At 49.6% G+C, this 20,013-nt stretch overlaps 1 protein-coding gene across 2 annotated transcripts in view; it reads right to left on the reverse strand.

Annotated features, from left to right (window-relative positions):
* The window catches only part of LOC311214530 (rho GTPase-activating protein 7-like), a 42,754-nt gene that overhangs the window by 513 nt on the left and 22,228 nt on the right, over window positions 1–20,013 (reverse strand). The window contains exons 1-12 of one of the 2 annotated variants that reach the window (XM_084295143.1): window positions 12,418–12,524; window positions 10,922–10,993; window positions 9,859–9,940; window positions 9,293–9,356; window positions 7,330–8,675; window positions 6,690–6,860; window positions 5,818–5,977; window positions 5,100–5,298; window positions 3,919–4,135; window positions 2,133–2,247; window positions 972–1,864; window positions 17–200 (exon numbers count right to left, since the gene is read on the reverse strand). In XM_084295143.1, the coding sequence (XP_084151269.1) occupies window positions 1,847–1,864; window positions 2,133–2,247; window positions 3,919–4,135; window positions 5,100–5,298; window positions 5,818–5,977; window positions 6,690–6,860; window positions 7,330–8,675; window positions 9,293–9,356; window positions 9,859–9,938 (2,370 nt within the window). In that variant the 5' untranslated portion in view covers window positions 9,939–9,940; window positions 10,922–10,993; window positions 12,418–12,524 and the 3' untranslated portion in view covers window positions 17–200; window positions 972–1,846. Of the gene's footprint in view, window positions 1–16; window positions 201–971; window positions 1,865–2,132; window positions 2,248–3,918; window positions 4,136–5,099; window positions 5,299–5,817; window positions 5,978–6,689; window positions 6,861–7,329; window positions 8,676–9,292; window positions 9,357–9,858; window positions 9,941–10,921; window positions 10,994–12,417; window positions 12,525–20,013 lie in introns of those variants that run through there. The other variant, XM_084295142.1, reaches the window with a different exon arrangement.

Here is a 20,013-nt window from a genome sequence, read left to right on the forward strand (position 1 = left end):
CCAGCATCACCTTTACCTTATTTGCCAAGTCCACGTGCGAGCAGGTCACCCAGCTTTTGATGTTAGCTCTGACATCCCTCAGCTAAGCACGGAGCTCTCACGGGAGCCGAGCAGTTTCACCCAGGCCAGCAGAGCAAGGCCCTGGTGCTGCTCATTTCATGGATGTCGTCAGTGAGCTGATGGAGGCAGCAGGCAGGTACCTGCAGGAGAGATCAAACACTGCACTCAGGGACTGAACTTCAGTGTAAAACACCAGGGGAATGTGAAACAACACAGCCCCTACTCTGCTGTCCTGCTGGGGGGTGTACCACCCGCAGGAACCCACATTCCCATCGCTGCGTGTGCGGGGGGGCAGCAGCACGTAGGAGGCAGCTGAAGGACAGGGAGCCCTGCCCCGCACAGCCGCCCTCCAGCACCGCGTGCTGCCCGTGCCAGCCTGCTCCCAGGTGCCACCCAGCAGCGCTGCCAGCAGCTGGCACAGCCGGAGCTCCCGCGGCCACCAGCACTGCTGCGGGCTGGCAGGCAGGCGGCTGCTCTCCCCGGAGGAGCAGGAACCCCAGGGGAAGAGCAGACCGATGACTGCGCTCCCTCAAGAGGATGGCACAGGGGAAATGTCTCTCCCTGCAGCAGCAGCGCTCTAACTCCCTACAGAGCCACTGAGCCTCTCTGCTCATCTGTCCCAAGCTGTGCACCGGGCTGCTAACAGTTGGCCGTGGCTGCCGAAAGCTGCCTTTGCTGTGGGATTTGCTGGGAGCTCTGCTGCACCAGGGGAAGCAGCGCAGAGCCGAGGCTGTGCGACTGTCAGAGGCGGTGCTGGGCTTGATGGAGCTGCTTGCTGCGTGTGTGTGTCTGTGCATGTACACACACAGCAATGCAGGTACAGAGCTGTAACTCAGCCACACGTGTGTGTGTGAGAGACACGTGGCCCACAGCTTCCCCATCCATTAGCCAGGGGCCCACCTCCACGCTACCTGAGCGGTGCAGGGCACGCGGGGCAGCCTGGCACCGGGTCCAGCCGTCGGGCGCGTCCGCTGGTGACGAGGCCAAGCCAGGCAGGGGCAGGTCTGGCGACAGCAGCCGGGGTCCAGCGATGGCCGGGAGCAGCTGCAGTGATGGGGCCGGGGCCGTGGGGCCGGGCATGGCCATGGTTGTCCCTGAGTCCTGGCACCAGACCCCTCCCCGGTGGGCTGGGGGGCACAGTCGTGGCCCCTCGCAGTGCCCCAGTGGCAGCAGCAGGGTGCAGGATGGCTGCGGGCCCATGGCCAGCCCAGGTGGCACAGGGGTGACTGCGGGGACAGGCAGCAGGTGCCAGGGCACCCCCGGGGGGGCGAGGGCTGGGTGGGGGGGTTCAGGCCACCACGGAGGAAATTGGGACCTGCGGTGGGACTGGGATGGACGGGGGGTCACTGGCCAGTTCAGGGACCTGGGGGCAGGGGTGGCAGGTGTCACTCAGGAGCATGAGGCTGGCTGGGTCAGTGCTGGTGGGAGCCGTGGGGCGGGGATGTTCTCAGCCGAGGAGGGCTAAGAGGAGGCAGCTCCCTGCTGCTCGGGGCAGTGTGAGGCCTGAGCTGAGGGCACCAAGGGCTGTGGCTCCCTGAGGGAAGGGACCGGGAGCTGGGTGTGACAGCAGGGCCGCAGGACAGCGCCCGGACCCACAGCGCCTGCACCGGGCCAGCTCGGCCCCGGTCACCAGACACACAGCTGGGGTGAGGAGGGCCGAGGTCGAGCCGGGGGGGGGGGGGGTCAGCAGCAAGCCAGGTGAGGATCGGGTCCGGTGACAGCAACCAGGGTGAGCCACAGTCCAGTGCTGGCCAGGAATGTCCACAGAGATGGGGAAGGGCCGAGGTCAAGCCGGGAAGTCAGTCTGCGGGTCAAGGGCCAGGAACAGATTAACGGGGTGCAAGGCCAGGCACAGGCAGGGCTGGCAGCACTCCAGCCAGGCCCCAGCCGCCAAACCTCACCTTCTGCCCCCACCCCCAGCACAGGAGGCGCAGCCCCGGCTGGGGCTCCCCACGGCACCACCACGGGAGGGGGCAGCCCTGGGCAGCAGTAGTGCTGAGCTGGCCCCAAGCCCAGGGTGGCAACCCCCATCCCCTGCCCCACGCGTTGCTCTGTGACAGCAGTCGGCGTACCTGGAAGAGCCTATTGCACTCCATGATCATGTGGGCCAAGCCCTGCGTCGCTGCCAGGTTCTCACTCAGCTCCCTCTGGTCCGGCTTCCCCAGGCTGTGCTTCCTCTGGCTCAATCTGTGGATGGGGAAGGCAAAAGGCAGGCTGTGAACAAGAGGCTGTCCAGGCACAACATGGGGCTGGAAACCAGCAGCTTCAGCAGGAGGTGCTGCATGAGGCGCGCGTTGCCTCACATAGCGAGATCCAGCACGGCCATCGCTCGCTCCCAGCACACCCTGAATGTGCCCGGGGCAGAACTGACCAGGAGCAAGGTCTGCCCTTGCAAGACATCATCACACCTGGCCAAAGACAGCAATCACCCCAAATTGCTGTGTGTGCAGCCTTCAAATATCAGGCTCCACGCGAAGCCCACGCAGAACCTTTTGGCTCAAACCACACTGAACAGATCTCAAGAACAGTCCCCTCTTTTAATTCATAATCATTACATGACATCATTAATCCTGGCTTCTGATGCTTCTATCTACGTGCATTCCTGCCAAACAGCTTGAAAATGCGTCAGGAGATAAGAGGCGTCCTCAGCTGTGCTCCTCGAGCCAGACCTGTCAGCCTCCCCTTTGAAGTCTGAAACCTGCACTGCAGCTCAATGCCCAAAAAAGCAGGGGGTTCAAAGCAACGACAGCAGAGAGAAACCTCAGCTTCCCTGTGTGATCCCAGCAGTGCCACGCTGCAGTGACCCCAGGCGGTACGGCTCCCAAAGCTCCCCAGGCGCTCTGAGGGCTGCAGGTGGGACCAGGACGGAGCAGCTGCCCTGAGCCCCGTGGTGCTGCAGCAGCCCTGGCACCGACCTCGCGGCGCCTCTGCCCTGCGCTGCCTCAGCCCAGGGGCACCTGGGCAGCCCCAGGCTCCAGCCGCACTCAGGCTGAGGTCCTTTGCGCTTTCTCTGCCCTCTCTGTGCTCTCCAGGGCCTGTGTTATTGCGCTGCCGGGTGCCAACAGCACATCTGACAGCTTCTGCAGCCCCCTGGAAGCAGTCCTCAGCTTCAGAGCGCCATCTGAGCTGATGAATTGGCTCCGCTGATGGGTGCGCGGCGCTGCCATCAAAGCCAGCTGTCCTTTTCTGCTCTGATACGTGTCTGCCCGTACGCAGGAGCACGGCGTGAAGCAAACAAACAGCACTGCCTCGGGAGACCAGATAAGGCACGAATGCTCTCCGAGATACTGCGTGTCTGCTTTGGCCCAAGGGCACCTTCCTCCCTGCACGTACAAGCCGGCGATGTTATGCAACCCAGATACTTTTAGTTATTGAGATAAATGTACAGCATCCCCGTGGCTCGCTTTGGCAGGCACAAGCCCCTTATCACCCAGCAGCACGAGTGCCAGCAGCTGCTGCAATCTGCCAGGTATCTGCAGGGCCTTCGGGCTGCGCCAGGCTCAGGTCCCTGGTGCAGGAGCTGCACGCCCCGTGGCAGCACCACCTTCATGCAGGCGGTGGGCTCAGGCGGGGCGCTGCACCTGTGGGCAGCCCTAAAGAGCCCAAGAGGCAGGCTGGCTCGCGTGGGAAGTCGTCAGGAGCAGGACACAAGGGCCTTCCCCCAGCTGCCAGAGCTGTGTGTGTGCTGTGGTCAGCTCCTGCTGGACCTCACCAATTGTACTGGAGACAAACCCCGTGACACGCACACTTTGTCCCCATTCAAAGCAGACACTTGTCCTCGGCCAGCTACAGAAAGCATTGATCTAGCAGAGAAGAACACTCCTGGCAGCAGCGATGCCAGCACCAGGATGACAATACCGAGTGGAGGAGGAGCTATCCCGCCTCAGGGTGTTGAGGTGAAACAACGACGGCGCGAGACAGACAGCGATGTTGGTTGGGGTCATCTGGTTTTCTTCAACGAAAGCAACCACATCTCGTAGAAAGAACAGGAGGATTTTCAGAGCTTCTCGGTTTTCCTTTGGGAGAAGGAGAATGGCAGCCTGGACAGCCTGAAGCTGCTGCTCCTTCGGCACGTCTGAAAACAGAAAAACAATGGAAATCACACGTGATTTGCAAGGAAGTATCTGTCAAAGGAGTGCCAGGCAAGGCTTTGAAACCACAAGAACTGAAGCTTTAGCTCACAACACAAAGACCATTATCGCCTTCACACCACGCAAGTACAGTTGTGTTTTTTTTTTGTTTTTTTTTTTTTTTCTTGAATGCCCTACTAACGAACTTATGCTGATCTGGCTCTGATTACAATCCAAAAAGGGACTTTTCTCCCCACAAAATGTTACTCTGCCATGATAGTTGGAGCGGATACCTACAGTACTGTCTTTTCCTTTCAGCCTCAGGCATGCAGAGAATAGATGCTCTCACTGAAGCCCAGTGAGACCCTGTGCCCAGCAGCTCCTGCAGGAGGGTGGGTGAGGCTCACCCTGCCAGGAAGCCCCATCAGGAGAAGGGTTTCTCCAGTTTTTGACCATGGCAAAGGGTTTGCTGCTCCTTCCCTTCAGCAGATGCACACACGCAGGAAACACAAAACGTGCTTCTTGGCGAAAGCACCACCGTCCCTATCTATCTCCAAAATACAGCAATCTGGGCACCTGCACAAGTCACAGGTGGCACAGGAATGGGGAGCAGAGCTCTTGCTGTTTCTGTCAAAAGACAGGAGGAGAACAGCGGCCAGGTGTAAAATAAATGGAAGGAAATGGTTCCACATCCTTTGGACGGAGCAACTGTAGCGCTCCTCACCAATGTTTGTAGATGCAAAAAAGAAAACTAGCTTCAAACAAACCTCTTGCAAGATGCAGATCTCAAGTATTTAAATCCAGATCCACACTGAGGTCATCTTTTCAGACAGGTCCTGCCTGACTTGTGTCCTCTGATTAATAAGGGACACAGCACCAGTCCCAGTCTGGACACTGCCTTGTACAGCCGAATATTGAGGTATCGTAAGATATTCAAGGATCTGGAAAACTATAGCTTTTGTTACCTACATTGGTAGATGTGGAGGAAGGATTCACAAAGCCTGCTAGTAAATATAGGCTCAGGAAGGTCTCGGAAATACTGCTTCACCATATCTGCCACGTCAAATGCTGACTGCCCTTCGTAACATACGTTGTTTGGGCTGGCTTCATTCATTTCTCTTAAAGACAAGATCCTGGATTTAACACCAGATTTTCGGAACAGGCCAACCTACAAGTAACAATGAAAATATTAAAGACACAGAGGAGTTACCAGGACTCAAATATCTGACAAATAATAAAATTGATCCTTCACTTCCCTTTGACAGTGAAGACCCTGTGCTAGCAGGACGCAATACCGATGTATTTTTGTATCAATAGCAGCAGCAAAGGTATTCCTCCCCAGCAGACCATGAGTGAGTGTGTTTTATCTCTGCTTAGTGGCACATTTCAGCTGAAACAAGGCTCATCACATCGGCTCTGGCACTACCAGCAACCACAGAACAGAGGGAACCACAACACTGCGTGACCTCTGGGGGAGCAGAGACGTGCCACCTTACCAGGAAAAGGCACCAGGAGAACTGACTGCAGATGAGTCCAGCAAGGCAAGGCAAAGAACACGATGCAGGACTAAGGCTATTCCCAGAAGGCAGCAGCACTGTATTCCCCTGCAGGCCACCTGCTCAGAGACTGGTTCTGGAGCAGATCCCTTTTGGGAGCAGAGCTGCTCTGGGCTGCTTCGAGTTCATACCTGGTCAAGAAAGTGGTTTCTTAAATAGTCCAGTGCTTGCAGGATGCCGTTGGGCAGGGGGTGGCTTGTTCGCTGAACATTCAGAAGCAAGGGGACCCCAAACACATTTTTGCCCTTGTAGTCGGAGGCTTTTATTTTTTTAATGAACTTTGGTATAGTCCTGAAAACAAAAAGCAGTACATCCACCTTATTAGCCCTCCAGCACAGTTCTGCTTGCTACTTTAGTTACACGTGTGGAAAAGGACTTAGCTTGTACGTGCCACATCCCCAAATTCTGTCTCACACCTGTACATGCAGCATCATAGGATAGAGAGAAAATCATAAAGGCCCATGGCAGGAATGACCTCCTCACGTCAAAACTGAAATTAGCTTGAAAAAAACTCTCACGAGAAATCCGTTCCCTCCCTTTGGGACAATGCACTCTTTTTTCACTTCCTTCCAGACTTTCTTCACTTCCTTCAAGCACCAGACCCCTACCCCGAGATGCTAACTGGCATTGCCAAGTCTCACGAGTGACTGACTGGATCATTGCTTTAGTTGAAACTGGGTCTTGATGCTGGAGATGGACTCTCCACCTGGTCAGCTCCCTCCTCAGGGCCTGTGAAGCACCTCTGCCAACGCCCTGCAAATTCAGAGAGAAACTACAAAGTGCTTCGAAACCAGTAACAATCTGTGACCACCAGCAAGGAGCAGAAGTGCCGTCTGTAACAGGAAATCCTGGAGCCACTGAAACAAACACGGAACTGCCAAAGATTTAATAGGACGGAATTCCTCACTGTGGACACGTGTAAGCTAGACAGGCAGGGGAGTTCACCTGCTTACATCAAATTCTCTCTTTCCAACCCGGTTTCCTTCAATGTTAGGCAACTTACCAGTTCCAGCCCTGCTTACTGGACGGGGAGTATCTGTCCATTAGAGCAGTGAGTTTCAACAAAGCCAGCTTTTGTGTCCGGGCTAGCTGCGCAGCTGCCTGGCTGTCACCCTGCATGGAGAGGCTGTCCAGGTTCTCGCTCTCTTCCACAGACCAGTGTTGCTTCCTGTGCCTATGGGAAAAACGTTGTTCAAACTGAAGGACTGTTCCCACTGTCCCTGTTAATTTTCTGACTGCATCTGCAAAACCCCTAAGACTCGACACAACCCGCAGTTCCCTGGAGAGCCCATTAGCTGCATTTAAACAAGCTGCTCCTCTTGCAGGAGGTGCTACGGCCATACCAAAAGTTCCAATAAGAAACACAGCAAGCGAGCTAGCTGATTCCCAATGCCTACCAGTGCTGATACGGATCCTGAGAGCCCTCCTTGTAGCAGAGATCAGAGCAGATGTGGATATCGCACTGCCTACGGAACAGCAGTGCCTGGCACTACCAGTGCAGACTCTGCTACCCAGAACAGACTCAGTCGGGGATATTTTGATCTGGAATAGCTATTACAGTTTGTTTGTTTTTTCAGTGGAGAGAATCAATGGGGAAGGCTACCAGAGGGGCAGTCTGCTAGGGAAACCCAAGGATGGCTGACCTGGTGGTCTTTTTAGGGTCTGTTATGTACGGCAGCTCTGTAGAACTGAGCTCCTTGTCCAGTTCACAGCTGCTCTCTCCCTCAGTGGTTGGGACATCTGCTGTCTTATCTTCCAAGTGCTCTGTGTCCAGACGGATTTCTTTAGGCGAGGATGGACACGGAGAGGTCAAGTCACTGGCAAAGTCCAAATCCCCATCATCTGAGAACTTCTGTGTCCACTGATCGACCAGCTTTTTGAGACCATTGACATCTTCTATAACAGTGTTCAGTTCTGAAAAAACATCATCATCACCAACGTCTGTTGCCTCCAACTTATCAAACTGAAAATCGGGCAGGTTGTCGTACACACTCAGCCTGTTGTCTGTGCACGAAAGGGGGCTGCTGGGGGCTTGGGAGTCCTTGGAACTGCTTCTGCTCCGGCTCCTTCTGCACCCATGAAAACTCCCAGTTCTCCAGTTGACAGAAGAGTTGTCCACTGAAGACAGGGAACTGGTTGCAAGTGCTGTAGGGAAAGTACCAGGCTTATGGCCTGGTGGTACGTGAAACATCTGGTTCATCTGTAACTTGACTTCGTTTTTGAGGTTTTGCTGAGTTACATTGTTCCACAGGAAGAGCTTGCCAGACTCCAAGTCCTCTGCATACATCCCCTTTCTTTCACAGTGTCTTTGTGGTTTTATAAGAGGACCCGGAGTGCTCACTGTGCTGCTGATTTCAGAATGGTTGCTGCTACTGCAGCTCTCGGGAGAACAGGAGGAATTGTTCTTTGTTTGGATGCCAGAGAGGTCAGCAATATTTACACAGTTAAGCATCTTCATTTTTTCTTCATTAAATCCTTCCAGAAGAACAGGCTCGCTTATTATGGGTTTGGCCTTTGAATGACCACTCCTTAAGTTGCAGCTCCTTAAGTGCAACTTCTCCATTTTCTTTAGAAGGCTCGTCCTCTTTTTGAATGGTGACCTATCCAAAAGCTTCTCTTCACTGGTGATATTTAAAAATTCACTAGGGGGAGGTGAACAACTAAAAGCAGAGTCCAGTGAAGCAACTTTACTGAAGAAACTCGTGCTGGTTTCCACATCTTCAAAAGCTTTGGGGAAGCTAACAACGTCACTGTCACCACTGCTAGCGCTGTGGATTGAGGACACATCGTGTTTCTCACTATGAACCAAAAGGATTGTGTCTTCACTGCTGATGCTCTTCAGTATTGGACTGCCTGGGACTGATGCACCAGCACCTTCTTGTCCTGAGAAACTTTCCAGGCTGTCAAGACGAGACCACTTCTGACTGCACCTCTCATAAGCCCATTTGTTGCTGATTGCACAAGGTTCATCATCATCAGAGTCATCACTCTTAGAAAGAAGAAAAAAAATGTATAGTTCAAGGGAAAAGTTTTGAAACTTTAAATTATCAAAAATTTAACAAAAATGAAACTGCCTTCAAAGTCCCCATGACCCACATACGGAAACGTAAACGTTCAGATACTGAAGGTCTGCCCTGGGGTCTGTTCTGCTAGCTGAAAGTTTGTCACCTAATTTGTTAGGTGACACATTACATCGCAGCATGCTGACAAACCTGGTAAGTTTATCATGGGAAAAGATGACAGATTTGATCTCAGGATGAAAACTTCAGTTTTGTGGCAAATCCAGAGCTTTGAAAAAATATATTTTTTTTTTTCCTAAAGACAAAGAAATCAAACACTTCGTGCTTCTACAACTAAAACTCATCCATTTGCAGGTAGAGAAGCACTTGGCTGTGGGACTATGGCAGCATCAGCATCTGGCACACCCTCTTGGAGACCTCAGCCTCACCCACTGTACCAGGTGCTCCATGTGCTGTGCTGCTCCCACACCAAGTGAGCACCAGGCAACAAGCAATCTGTACACCTTCAGTTTTTTTTTTCTTCTTTCTTTTTTTGATGTAGCAATTAATCACATTTTTTACTGAGAAAATTAACTATATTTCATACCTGTTTCCTTTGATGGCTTATTTCCACTTTCATTGATGCACACTTGTTCAGTGTGTTCAATCGTCTAGGGTGTGAGAACAAAGATGAAAGTTTTAAATTTAGACTATTTTTTGTCTTGAAAACACACTTGTTCCAAAGTAGTAGCGAACTGAGCCTGCATTACTGGTGTCAAAGACTGGCATACTGTTAGATGTTCTCCATGCGTTTTACCATAACCAATGCCCACTAACAACCCACTGACATAATGCCCACTAACATAACATTCACAGTTCCAGTTCTGCCATCTTAGAGCTAAGGAAGACTGCACCTAATCAGTTACAGTCACATTTAAACCATATAAAGAGCTTTAATGCTTGATTCTGAAAAATTGGGTGGAGAGGAACCTCATGAAGTTCAACAAAGGCAAGTGCAGGGTCCTGCTCCTAGGAACCCATGCACCGTCACAGGCTTGGGGCTGAGCTGCTGGACTGCAGCTCTGTGGAGGTCAGTCTCTGATGAAAACTAAGTTATGAAAAGATGAAACACCTTCTGGAGCCTATTAAAGGTGATTCATAATTATCATTTACCTGAACAGTGATTCAATCGCATCTGCATCTAAGAAGTCGTGATCTTTCCTCACAGTTTTTACGTCAATAGGAAACTGCATATCTGTGAACAGAAGAGTTGAATCTGAAGTCTGAGTCATGATGGCAAAAACTCTGAATTTTCCACAGGTTTAGCAAAGGTTAAATAAATCAAAAACCTACTTCTATAGCTATATATTCACACAAATGTCCTTTAAGCAAGTGAGACATCAAGGTTCATGGTATACTGCTTTCAAATTTAGCTCTAGCATTCAACTTCCAATTTTTAATTTTGCACTGAAGAGGGAAGGTGGATATTAAAGCAGGCAGAAGTTTCTGTCAATTCCTTGAACTATAGACCCTTGATAAAATCCCTCTTAAAGATACATTAGCCTTTGTTAACATTCAGTGATTTATTTATAACAATAAATATATTTAAAAGAATAACTTTTTTAAGGTATAAACACAAAAATTGTAGAAAATTATACAAGTTCACAACAAATCCATATTTCCCCCGCAAATAATAAGCTCTCTTTGCAGCTTCAACATGAAAACATGCAGAAATCGTGCTGTTTGAATGTGTTTGGCTGCTTCTGAGCGGCTGTTTGAAAACGTTATGATTGCAAGACAATTTTTCCAACATCCTTTTTAAAAAATGCCACTGAAACTGTATCTTGCTCAGGACCACTACACAGCTTTGGATGAGTTTTGGCTGCAGTCAGTGTGTCATTATACTCTAATAGACATAATACTCTAAGGAAAAGAGATCAAGTAAAGTATAAGCAACTAAAAATCACAAAAGCAGTAATTTGACTGAGTCGCAGTCTAACAATAACCAGGAATGATCTAGTCCTTTGTGGCATTCTCTGGTGTCCATGCCAGCTTCATTAAGGTGCCACTTCTGCAACAACACACGCCGTGTTGCATACTGTCTATAGGTCCGCATGGAGGTATTGCAGAATTTGGAAGTGCTGCTGTAAAAACTGCCAGGTTCTGAAAGATGATTTATGCAAGCAGTTCTACTTGAAGTCAGTGTCAGCTGCTGGACAACGCTCTGGGATCCTACCTTCAAATAACTGAGCATACTGGGGAAAGCCGGCAGCCCTCAGCCAGTCGCAGGCTTCTCTGGCTTCAATTTCTGCAACGAGAACATAAAATTGCTCACTTACAGGCTCACAAGAGCAGCGCCTTTACAATATGTGCACACCAGTTTTATCTGGTGGATTCTCAAAGGATCTGGAGCGTTTTGTCAGTGTGTTACTGAAAGGAAAGGGCTTCTCGTATCCAACCCCTTCCCTGCACACACCCCTGGAGCAGGCGTTCTGGCACAGCATAGAGGTGAAACTCGTGAGCCAGGTATGCAGCTGTAGGTGAGATGCCGTGCATCAGTGTGCATCAGCTGCCCCCAAGCCTGGGCAGAGAAGCATCTCTTACGTCTTGAAAGGAGCCGTCAGGGCCGGGTGTGTGATACGTGTGCCCCTACCCATTCACGCACTCCAGTTCTGAGACGATGATAAGACACAAACAGATCCTATAAATAGCCTTTAAATGCTGTCACCACGCTAACTACACGGACACTGCCCGAGCATTCCCAGCACCAGGGTTCTCAGCAGTACCTGTTGCTAGGCTCTATCAATATTTATTTCCTTGCCAACTACCAGGCTTGGCAGCCACCTCAGCACAGCAGCTGTCAAGCCCTCACTGCTCACTTGGTGACAGTTCATAAAGCCCCGTGGCCAACGCTGCAGCGTTCCCACAGGAGCAGAAGCCGAATACGAGTTCACAGAATCACACAACACTCACCAGATGCCTCAAAAGCATAAACATGTTTAGCATGAGAACATGCCAGCAGGCTGTAAGGTCTAGGTCTGCCGAGGAGGAGAGGGATCCCACGCGGCATGCTTTCCACATCTGAGCGTAATCCAGCACACAGCACAACAGGCACTGACCAAAAGGCAACGACTGCTTGGAAAGAAATGCTGTGAAGCACCTGATCACCCAGCACACTCATTAAAGAGCAAGGTTTCTAAGCACCTTAACATTTAGCACGCTGGGCTGGAGGAACATGCCTGTTTCTTGAGTCTGTTTTCTTTGCACTTTCACTCCAAGATTAAGACTCCGAGACATTTCCTCCACGTGCTGAACTTCCCCGCCTGCTTTGTTGAGACCTCTGAGTTGTAAGTCACCAGCGTGTCAGCCTAAAGAGACTTACCAGGTACTGCCAGAGCTTCCCTGTGGTTATTACTCTACTGCTAAGCTCAGCGTTACTCCCAGTAGCCCTTGATTTTTTCGGACAATGGCACCCTTAACAAAGGCTTCCCCGCACAGAGCTGCGGCTTCTCCCTCCAAGCACACAGCGATAACCCAGCACAATAAGGATGCACACCTCCTTTTTTCAAACTGCAGAACAGAAATTAATTATTTCTTCCACAATAGCCGATAGCCGCTGTGCTTACAGTTATTACTACACTCAGCACCAGGGTTTATCACAATCCTTACCCTAACACAGCGTTTCCTGAGCACTGAGGCAGGGGACTGATAAAACACCAGCACTGTACTCACAGAGCAGAACAGAGAGGAGAACAGATCTGCAGGGCAGGGCCACGAGGAGGACCAGTCTGACACTCGGAGCCTTCACAACAGCAGAGCACGCTGAGGTTTGCACTGGGGTCTGCCCCCGAAGGAAAAACCCAGCGGTCGTCTGCCGGGGGAAGCCCTGAGGGTGCTCATCTGGGCGCCCACGCCTGGGCACAGCGCTCCCGAGCTCGGGCAGGAGCGTGGCTGGCTCGGTGTCGACACGGCCCCAGCTCCCAGCACACTGAAAATACAGCTCTATTTTTAGAGAGAACCACACCGTGGACAGTGATGCAAATAAGAAGAGGCTGGACAACATTTCACAGCTCACAATGACCTCGGGCATGAAGATGACAGAAAATATGATGACATTTCTACACGTAGAGGCGGACCCTTCCGTAGGAGAAGGTTTCTCTGCTAATGCAGATCCTTAAACCCCCAGGCCCTTTCAGGTGCCTTTGCACAGTGCCATGTTGCAGTGGCACAGCGGTGCTAGCAGCCCGACCAACAAGGCACGCAGCCAGCCTGTATCTCTACAGCTATTCAGACTCACTACAATTCCTTCGCTGCCGAAACACCTACCCAAAGGGACCTGCTGACACCGCTGCACTCTGGGGACGTCTGCTGCCTCCTCCCAGTCCCGCTGGAAACTGAAACCATAACCAGAGAGTGGATGCCGAGGAATTGCGCTCTGATCAAAGGAAATTCCCAGACCAGCCTTGCAGGCTCTTTGGGGCTATTAAAGGGCTCTCACACTGGGTTTTTTTTTGAAAAACAAATCGAGCAGATGAGCCATTTGTGCAGAAGACCCTTCCCCACCTTCTGACTGTAGCTTGGCTTCACAGCCTGGCTGCACCTTCCCTGGCAGCCTCGCTGCCTGAGCGGTGTCTCCCTTCCACTCCTGTGTCTGCACGCTCACTACAAAGGAAGCTTTCAGGCTCATTGACCGGCTTTTAAAATAGATGTGCTAATTAACACAGGCTGTTAGCAATTGCTTAGCTCTTCTTGGAGCTACAGTAGAACTCAACAAACTCAGGTGCTTGTTAGCAAGATGTTTGATCTTCCTAAACGGAAACTGGAAAAGGGGGAGCCTTCAGAAAGCCGGCAAGGACAGCACCCCAAATACTGTCACAGCATCCCTGCTGCAAGCCAGATGTCATACAAGAGGACGACATTTTTGTACAGATCTTTCTGGTGCTCCCTGCACACAGGCAACAGCATCAATAGCACAACCACCCCAGCGTGGCACCTCTTTCTCAAACAATAACTTCATAATTAGGCAGATGGAAAAAAAAAATGTTTCCTGCAACCCCAATCCCCTGTTGCAGATCAGGGGCCGCCAGCAACATTCCCAAGGCAAGCCAGCCGCCCCCATGGGTACGGGGTTACCAGCAGCTGCTGCTGAGAAGCAGCACACAAACGCGTGACCCGTGCGATCCCTGGGCTGTGCTATTGCAGCAGGTCGGCTTTGTGCTGGAGCTGGCTCCCTGCGGTCCCAGTGACACCAGCAGGCAAGCTGATGTACCAGACTGAGCACGGCTGCTGCCTGTGCTCCTCTGCTCTCCTCTCTGCAGCCCCAGCACCCACCTCAGCCTGGCCGTGCCTCCTCTCCTGCCCCCACGTGTGCTCCAGGCCCACCACGCGGCGTTCCCCCAGCTGAGCACCATCCCGCTGGCAAACTGGAGAGCAAACCGGGACTCATCGTGCACTTAGAAACCAGATGCTATGCCAGCTATTAAATCCCTCACTGAATGACCATGGGTGACACGGTGTGCTGCTTGCACACACAGCTCAGGCAGCAGGGAAGACACATCGGTGCTGAGGCTGGGATGCTCTCTCACAAGAAGCCCTCTCCTGGCAGCACCTGAAGGCAGCCAGAGGCAGGTGATGAGAGCAGCCAGCCTTGCTACCAGATGCTCATGAGCTTCAGCTAACAAAGAAAGTGGCAAATTGTCCTTCAGTTTTTAAAAAGATATCCTTTAAACAAAAGGGAAGGATGCAGATTTCTGCTTGGAAGCATATGTGCAGTGACTCACTCTCAAGATGCAGCATGACATTTTACTTGTGCGGATCTGCTGCCAGAAGAGGAATGGTCTTTCCTTCCTTTTCTCAGCTTCATGTTCCTCTCCTCTGCTTGCCCTGACACCTCCAAGCCTGTGAGAGCAAGCCCTGCCAGCCAAACTTGCAGAAAACTCTTCGCTTTTCTTGGCGAGATCAGTTTGGTGGCAATTCAGCTTTCTGCATCGCCCACCACACAGCCAGTGGGGACGGGCTGCGGGTGGCTGGCAGCCCCCAGCCCAGTTGGAAACCTGGCCAACACGTGCTGCTGTCCGTGTGGGGTCTCATTGCTCCTCTCCTACCTCCAGAGCAGTTGTTCAGATTTTTAAAAGCCATGGCAGATGCACTACTTCTGCTTCCACCTTCGGCCAATGCAGTGTGCCAGTGCTGACAGGTGGGAATCGCTTGGCGGCCAGGTCTCAGTCTGTTGGAGGGGTTTGGTGTAACTCTCAATCCCTTCCAAAACATGCCAGCAAGTAAACAGTTGGAGAGGCAACTACTTTCCAACGCTTCTGTAGGGTCCAAGTGCAGTGCTTTCAAAAAGGAACAGATTTTCTCAACAAAGACAGCTCACAAAGCACTCCTGTAGCCTCTCCTCCCCGTGCCATGCAAGTGCAGACAGGTGAACAGAAAAGAGGCTACGACTGATTCTGGCTTTATTTGGTTACATATTACGCCAACCTGGAAGGCAACTGGAAAAAAATCCAAAGAATGTTGCTCTTTCCCAATCTCGGTGATTGCACAGGAAGATTTTTTCCACCTGGTGCTAATCCTGCTACAGCAACAGACAACGGGCGCCCACAGCCTCTGCGCTGAAACCTGTTTTATTTGGCGTGGCAGAACTCACTGCTCCAGCCCAGGCAGGTGCTGCTGCCTCCTCTCATCGCTGGCAGTCCCGAACTATCATCCCCCTCAGCCTCCGCCAGAAACGGAGCCAACAAGACCTGGGCACGCTGGGCAGCCACACGCCAAATTCCACAATCTGTTTTTCCTATAGCTCGTGAGTCGCTGGTTCGTCCTGCAGTGATTTAGGTGCTGCTGTTACTGGTTGAGCTGGCAGTGGTGGAGATGAAGAGGCTTTTTCGGGGTCCATTTGAAGATAAAATGATGAGTTTCCAGCTGCATCTTTTTATAGCCTGCAGTTATAAAAAATTGTAGGCTCCCCTCTGACTTACAGCTGCTAACGAGGTACTGCACTTTACAGGCTCTATGAAAAATGCATTTGCTGCGCTAGCACTATGATTTCCTGAGGATGTCCAGAACCTAACAGTAACCTATGTCGGGATCTTCAAAAATTGTCTTTTCTTGAGGTATCGCCTCTTGAAGAGTCTGAAAGTGTTGTCTGCTCAGAAATGTTGACAGCTTAAGTGCTTTCAGAGCAGGGTGTTTGCACAGACCAGGGTAAGCAGTTGGGGCTTGTAAAACCACCAAACTCTCCAAAAGTGGAGACAGATCACAAATAAGAGGAAATGTTTATTCTGTTGTCCCATGTGCAATGCAAAATAGCAGAGACTGATTCTGTTTTATCAGCCTAATGGAGGGGAAAAAAAAAAAAAAAAGATTCTTGCTTGGAATTTTGCCAGGATAAATTAGGCTCCATACAGATAATTGAATATGAATGTCTAGAAAAAGAAAATGCCAAGATATTTGGCCTTTCTTTCCTCCTTTACTATCACGCTGGTATTTTGGAATCGCAGCCAACTCTTCAGTTATCACAGCTGGGAACTGCAATATATCCCCGTACTTTGTGGCAAGCTTAATTGCATCTTTATCCAGCTCTTTGGCATTAGCTTCCCAAGCTGATTACTGGGACTCCCAAGCTGCCATTAAGATCTTTACTCAGATCCTTGTCCTTAGCCTCCCCTGTCAGTTAATGGGACCCGGACAAGTTTAAAGGTATTTTCTTTGCAGATCACATTAACTAGCTCGTCAGTGTTTGATGATCTTTTAATTGTTTCTGCGTAAGTTAGAAGAGGTAGTGCTTGCTCTACAGAAATGGCAAAGGGCTCAGGGGAATTAGGTGTCTTACCCCCACTGACCTTAGAAGTGAGGGTGTAACTCTCTAATTTCTAGACCCGCACTTGAGAAGTCCTCTCCAAGGTGACAGCAGACGCAGCTCCCTGCAGTGTGATCTCAGGCCCGTTGCTTCTCCGTGCTTTGGTTCTCCTGGCTGCACGACAGCAGCAGATACAACATTCCTCTGCCGCAGCAGCTCCTTATCGCTGGTCTTGTACAGGACCCTTGTACATGATTGAGCCACACTTGTAAAATTCCTAGGAGGAGCTGTAGGTAACAGGACGGGTAACTGCTTGCTTCCAGTGGAGCCAACATCAATAAACCCATGGCACAGCATTAACTAGTGCCAGACAAGGATATTGTCCATGCTCTTTCAGGGGGTAGCACTAGGTTTTCCCTAATTCTACAAAATGCCAGGGATAGCACTGCATGTGAGACGAGTTCAACCTATGTGTTATGAACTATTTAGCCCAACAGAGGCAGGTCAGTAAGTGATACTTTTAAAGAAGGGCATTTTGTCAGCCCCTCTGAGGTGCACTGAGCCAGCCTGCAGCTGCAGAGCCCAGGTCAGTGCAGTCTTTACCTGGTCGATACACTTGAAAGACATTTGCTGGTATTCAGAGATATGCAGCAAAGTCAGAAAAACTGCTGAGCATTTCCTAAAAGCATCAAACTGTGAAACAAAAGCAAGAGTGATTAGAAGAACATGAGCTGAAGCACAGAAAGCCCAGGAATGATTTAACACTAATATATTAAAGAGGAACAGAAAGCTGCTGTAGTGTCCCCCAGATTGTTACCAGAGGCTGCACGGGGCCCCACACAGGACTGAGCTCACGGTGACGCTCGGGGAGCGGGGCTGCGCGGTGCCAAATCCGTACCACAGGGCAGGCGTCCCCACAGGCCACGTGTAGACAGATCCACCCCGCCAGACAGCGCAGCTACCCGTACAGAATAGGTGTCTCATTCCCATGATCTGCATTCATTTAGAGGGAAGGAGTAACTGCAGGCAAAGCCACACCTCACGGCTACTGAAGCTGCTGGTTTACCTCCATATTTTACCATTTTGACAACATCATTTTGATGGATTACTGATTTTTTTTTTTTTACTAAACTAGCTACTGTTTAATTTTTTCCTTCCCAACAATTGCCTGGAATGATGTTGCCTCTACCCTGCACACAACAAACTAAGGCTCTGATGTTGCACCGTGCAATGGAGATACTGTGTCTCATAGATTATTTTTTCCTATTTGACTTAGATGGAGCAGGATTTGGGATCCATGATTAAAATCAGTGTCAGATGCCAGCTACAGAACGTGAGCCAGCCATAGAGCGTGGTTACTGTGTCGTAATTAGGTCCCTTGCCACAGTGGTTTTCGTGGAACTGTGAGAACCCTTACTTTTATTTTGTTTATAGAGACTTAGTTGAGACAAAAAAATAGTTCGTGATCTGAAAAAATCATATGCAGTTAAGCAATGAATCTGTGTACTAAAAACTTGAGCACAACTTCTGACCTTTCTGACTACTCAGATTTGTCTGCATTTGATGCAGTTCATTGCTATTTTGATTTTATTTTCTCCTTCTAATAACAGTTTTATTAACCTAACTTAATATAGACGGGAAATAAAGCTCTAAATGTAGATGGTCTGTCTTATCACATCAAATTAAACAAAAAGAAAGAAAGAAAAACTTTTGAGATTTTTTTAAACCATGAGCAATACAAACTTGTAAATTTCTAATAAAAATACACGATCAGCCTTTCCAACCTGAACAACCTTTCTGCAGAAATAATTCAACAATGCACAGAGCATCATGTCAAGTAGGCGGGTCTCAGAAGAACATATCAAACGTACTAATATATCTAACATTATTTCCCTGGAAGTTAACTTTAAATCACTAATGATTTTATAGCTCCTGGACTGTTAGTTATATAGGGCAGACATGAGGATAGGATGCTGCGTTAATGTAAAGAGGTCAGAAAATAACTCAAGCTCTATGAACCACTCCAGTGTCTCTAAATCTCTGTAGCATCACTTGAAATGTTCTGGCTTTTGCAGTGTGGAATTCAAAGGCACAGCAGAAAAGAAATGGAGATTGAGCACAATGGATAAGCAAGAACTTTCTATTTAAAACAAGAATTTTTCTGGTTGTGGATGGATTTTTCTAAATGAGGATTTAAGAAGTGAAGTCAAGCATTTTGCTGTTCATTTAACCCAAGCTCATTTAACCCACGGATCATTATGACAAAATTGGAATTTATGGGTGTGTTTCATTAGTATTAATTCAATTTTCCATATAGTAATCAAATGCAAAATTTGCACAGACTTACTATTTATTTTTAGTTCAATTGGTTCCTAAGCTGGCAAGTTTTATGGCACAATAAAAAGGACATTTGATATTAGTACTAGGCTGCACAATACAAAAGAAATTATGGAGTTGTGATATATGGTCTTTAGCTGTGATTAGCTAAGAAAATGCTTTTTGCCAGGCCCACCCAAAGCAATGTAAAAAGTACACACCCTGTACTGATCAAATCCTCAGCTGTGTGCTTGGGTTGGGAAGATGGAATGTATCATTTAAATCTGGAATAACTTTGGTAGACAGCTTGCATGTGATATTAATGCTCCAATTAAACCATGCAGTTGTTCTTTCCCACTGTCATTTTCCTTTGGGCATTGCCATGAAATGATGATACACAGCCCTAAAATGCTATTTTCTCTGTCTTTTAGGTAGTTAAAGTAGTTTAACAAGTCAACTTACAGCAAAATTCCTGGTGTTGATTGGTACCTAATCAAGTAAAGGCTTACATTATGGGAGGGTGGGGAGGGGGGAGGCTAATTCAGTATGATACAGCATGATATAGCAATAGCTAGTGAAGAAATGATGAAGGCTTTTCAGGAAGGAATGACAATCCTGCCTCATTTTATCCATACCTCAGTACAATGAACCCGGGGGCTCCTTGCATCAGCCTCTGCCTCAAAGGAGCTCAGACTACACGCAGTAAGCTCACACCCCACAGAAGCCAGTCCTTGGCACCTACACCTGAAGCAGGAATCACAGTTTTCACATAGCCTGGAATAGCCAGGACTCAGTCTCAGAAAAGGTGTTCAAGTATTGTCACAGGATGTCAAAATACTCCACAACCACTACCTGAAAAGGGGCTTTAGGGGCTGCTGATGGAGATTTCCATACCAGAGGGAAGGGTGGCAAGAAAATCAGCATTCTGCTCACCTGGGCTTTTCATTTCCCTGCTCTGCTGCTTGCCGAGGACCACAAAATAACTTTACCAACACCCCAGTGGCCAAATCCTGGAAAACATGCTATTTTTGCAAAGCTGTCATTAAGTGTTTGATCGCCTTGTTTCTCAAGCAACTTACCCATGCTGAAGACTCTCCAGAGCTTTTCTGATGTGTGGTGTTACGGGCTGACCTAACTTCATGCAAAAACGTCTGTCAGCCTGTTGTAGGTCAGCATAGGGAAGGATCCTGCACACAGCATCTCCAAACCAGCTG

Source organism: Netta rufina (assembly GCF_964035555.1).
Source record: "Netta rufina genome assembly, chromosome: 14".
Taxonomy (NCBI): Eukaryota; Metazoa; Chordata; class Aves; order Anseriformes; family Anatidae; genus Netta; species Netta rufina.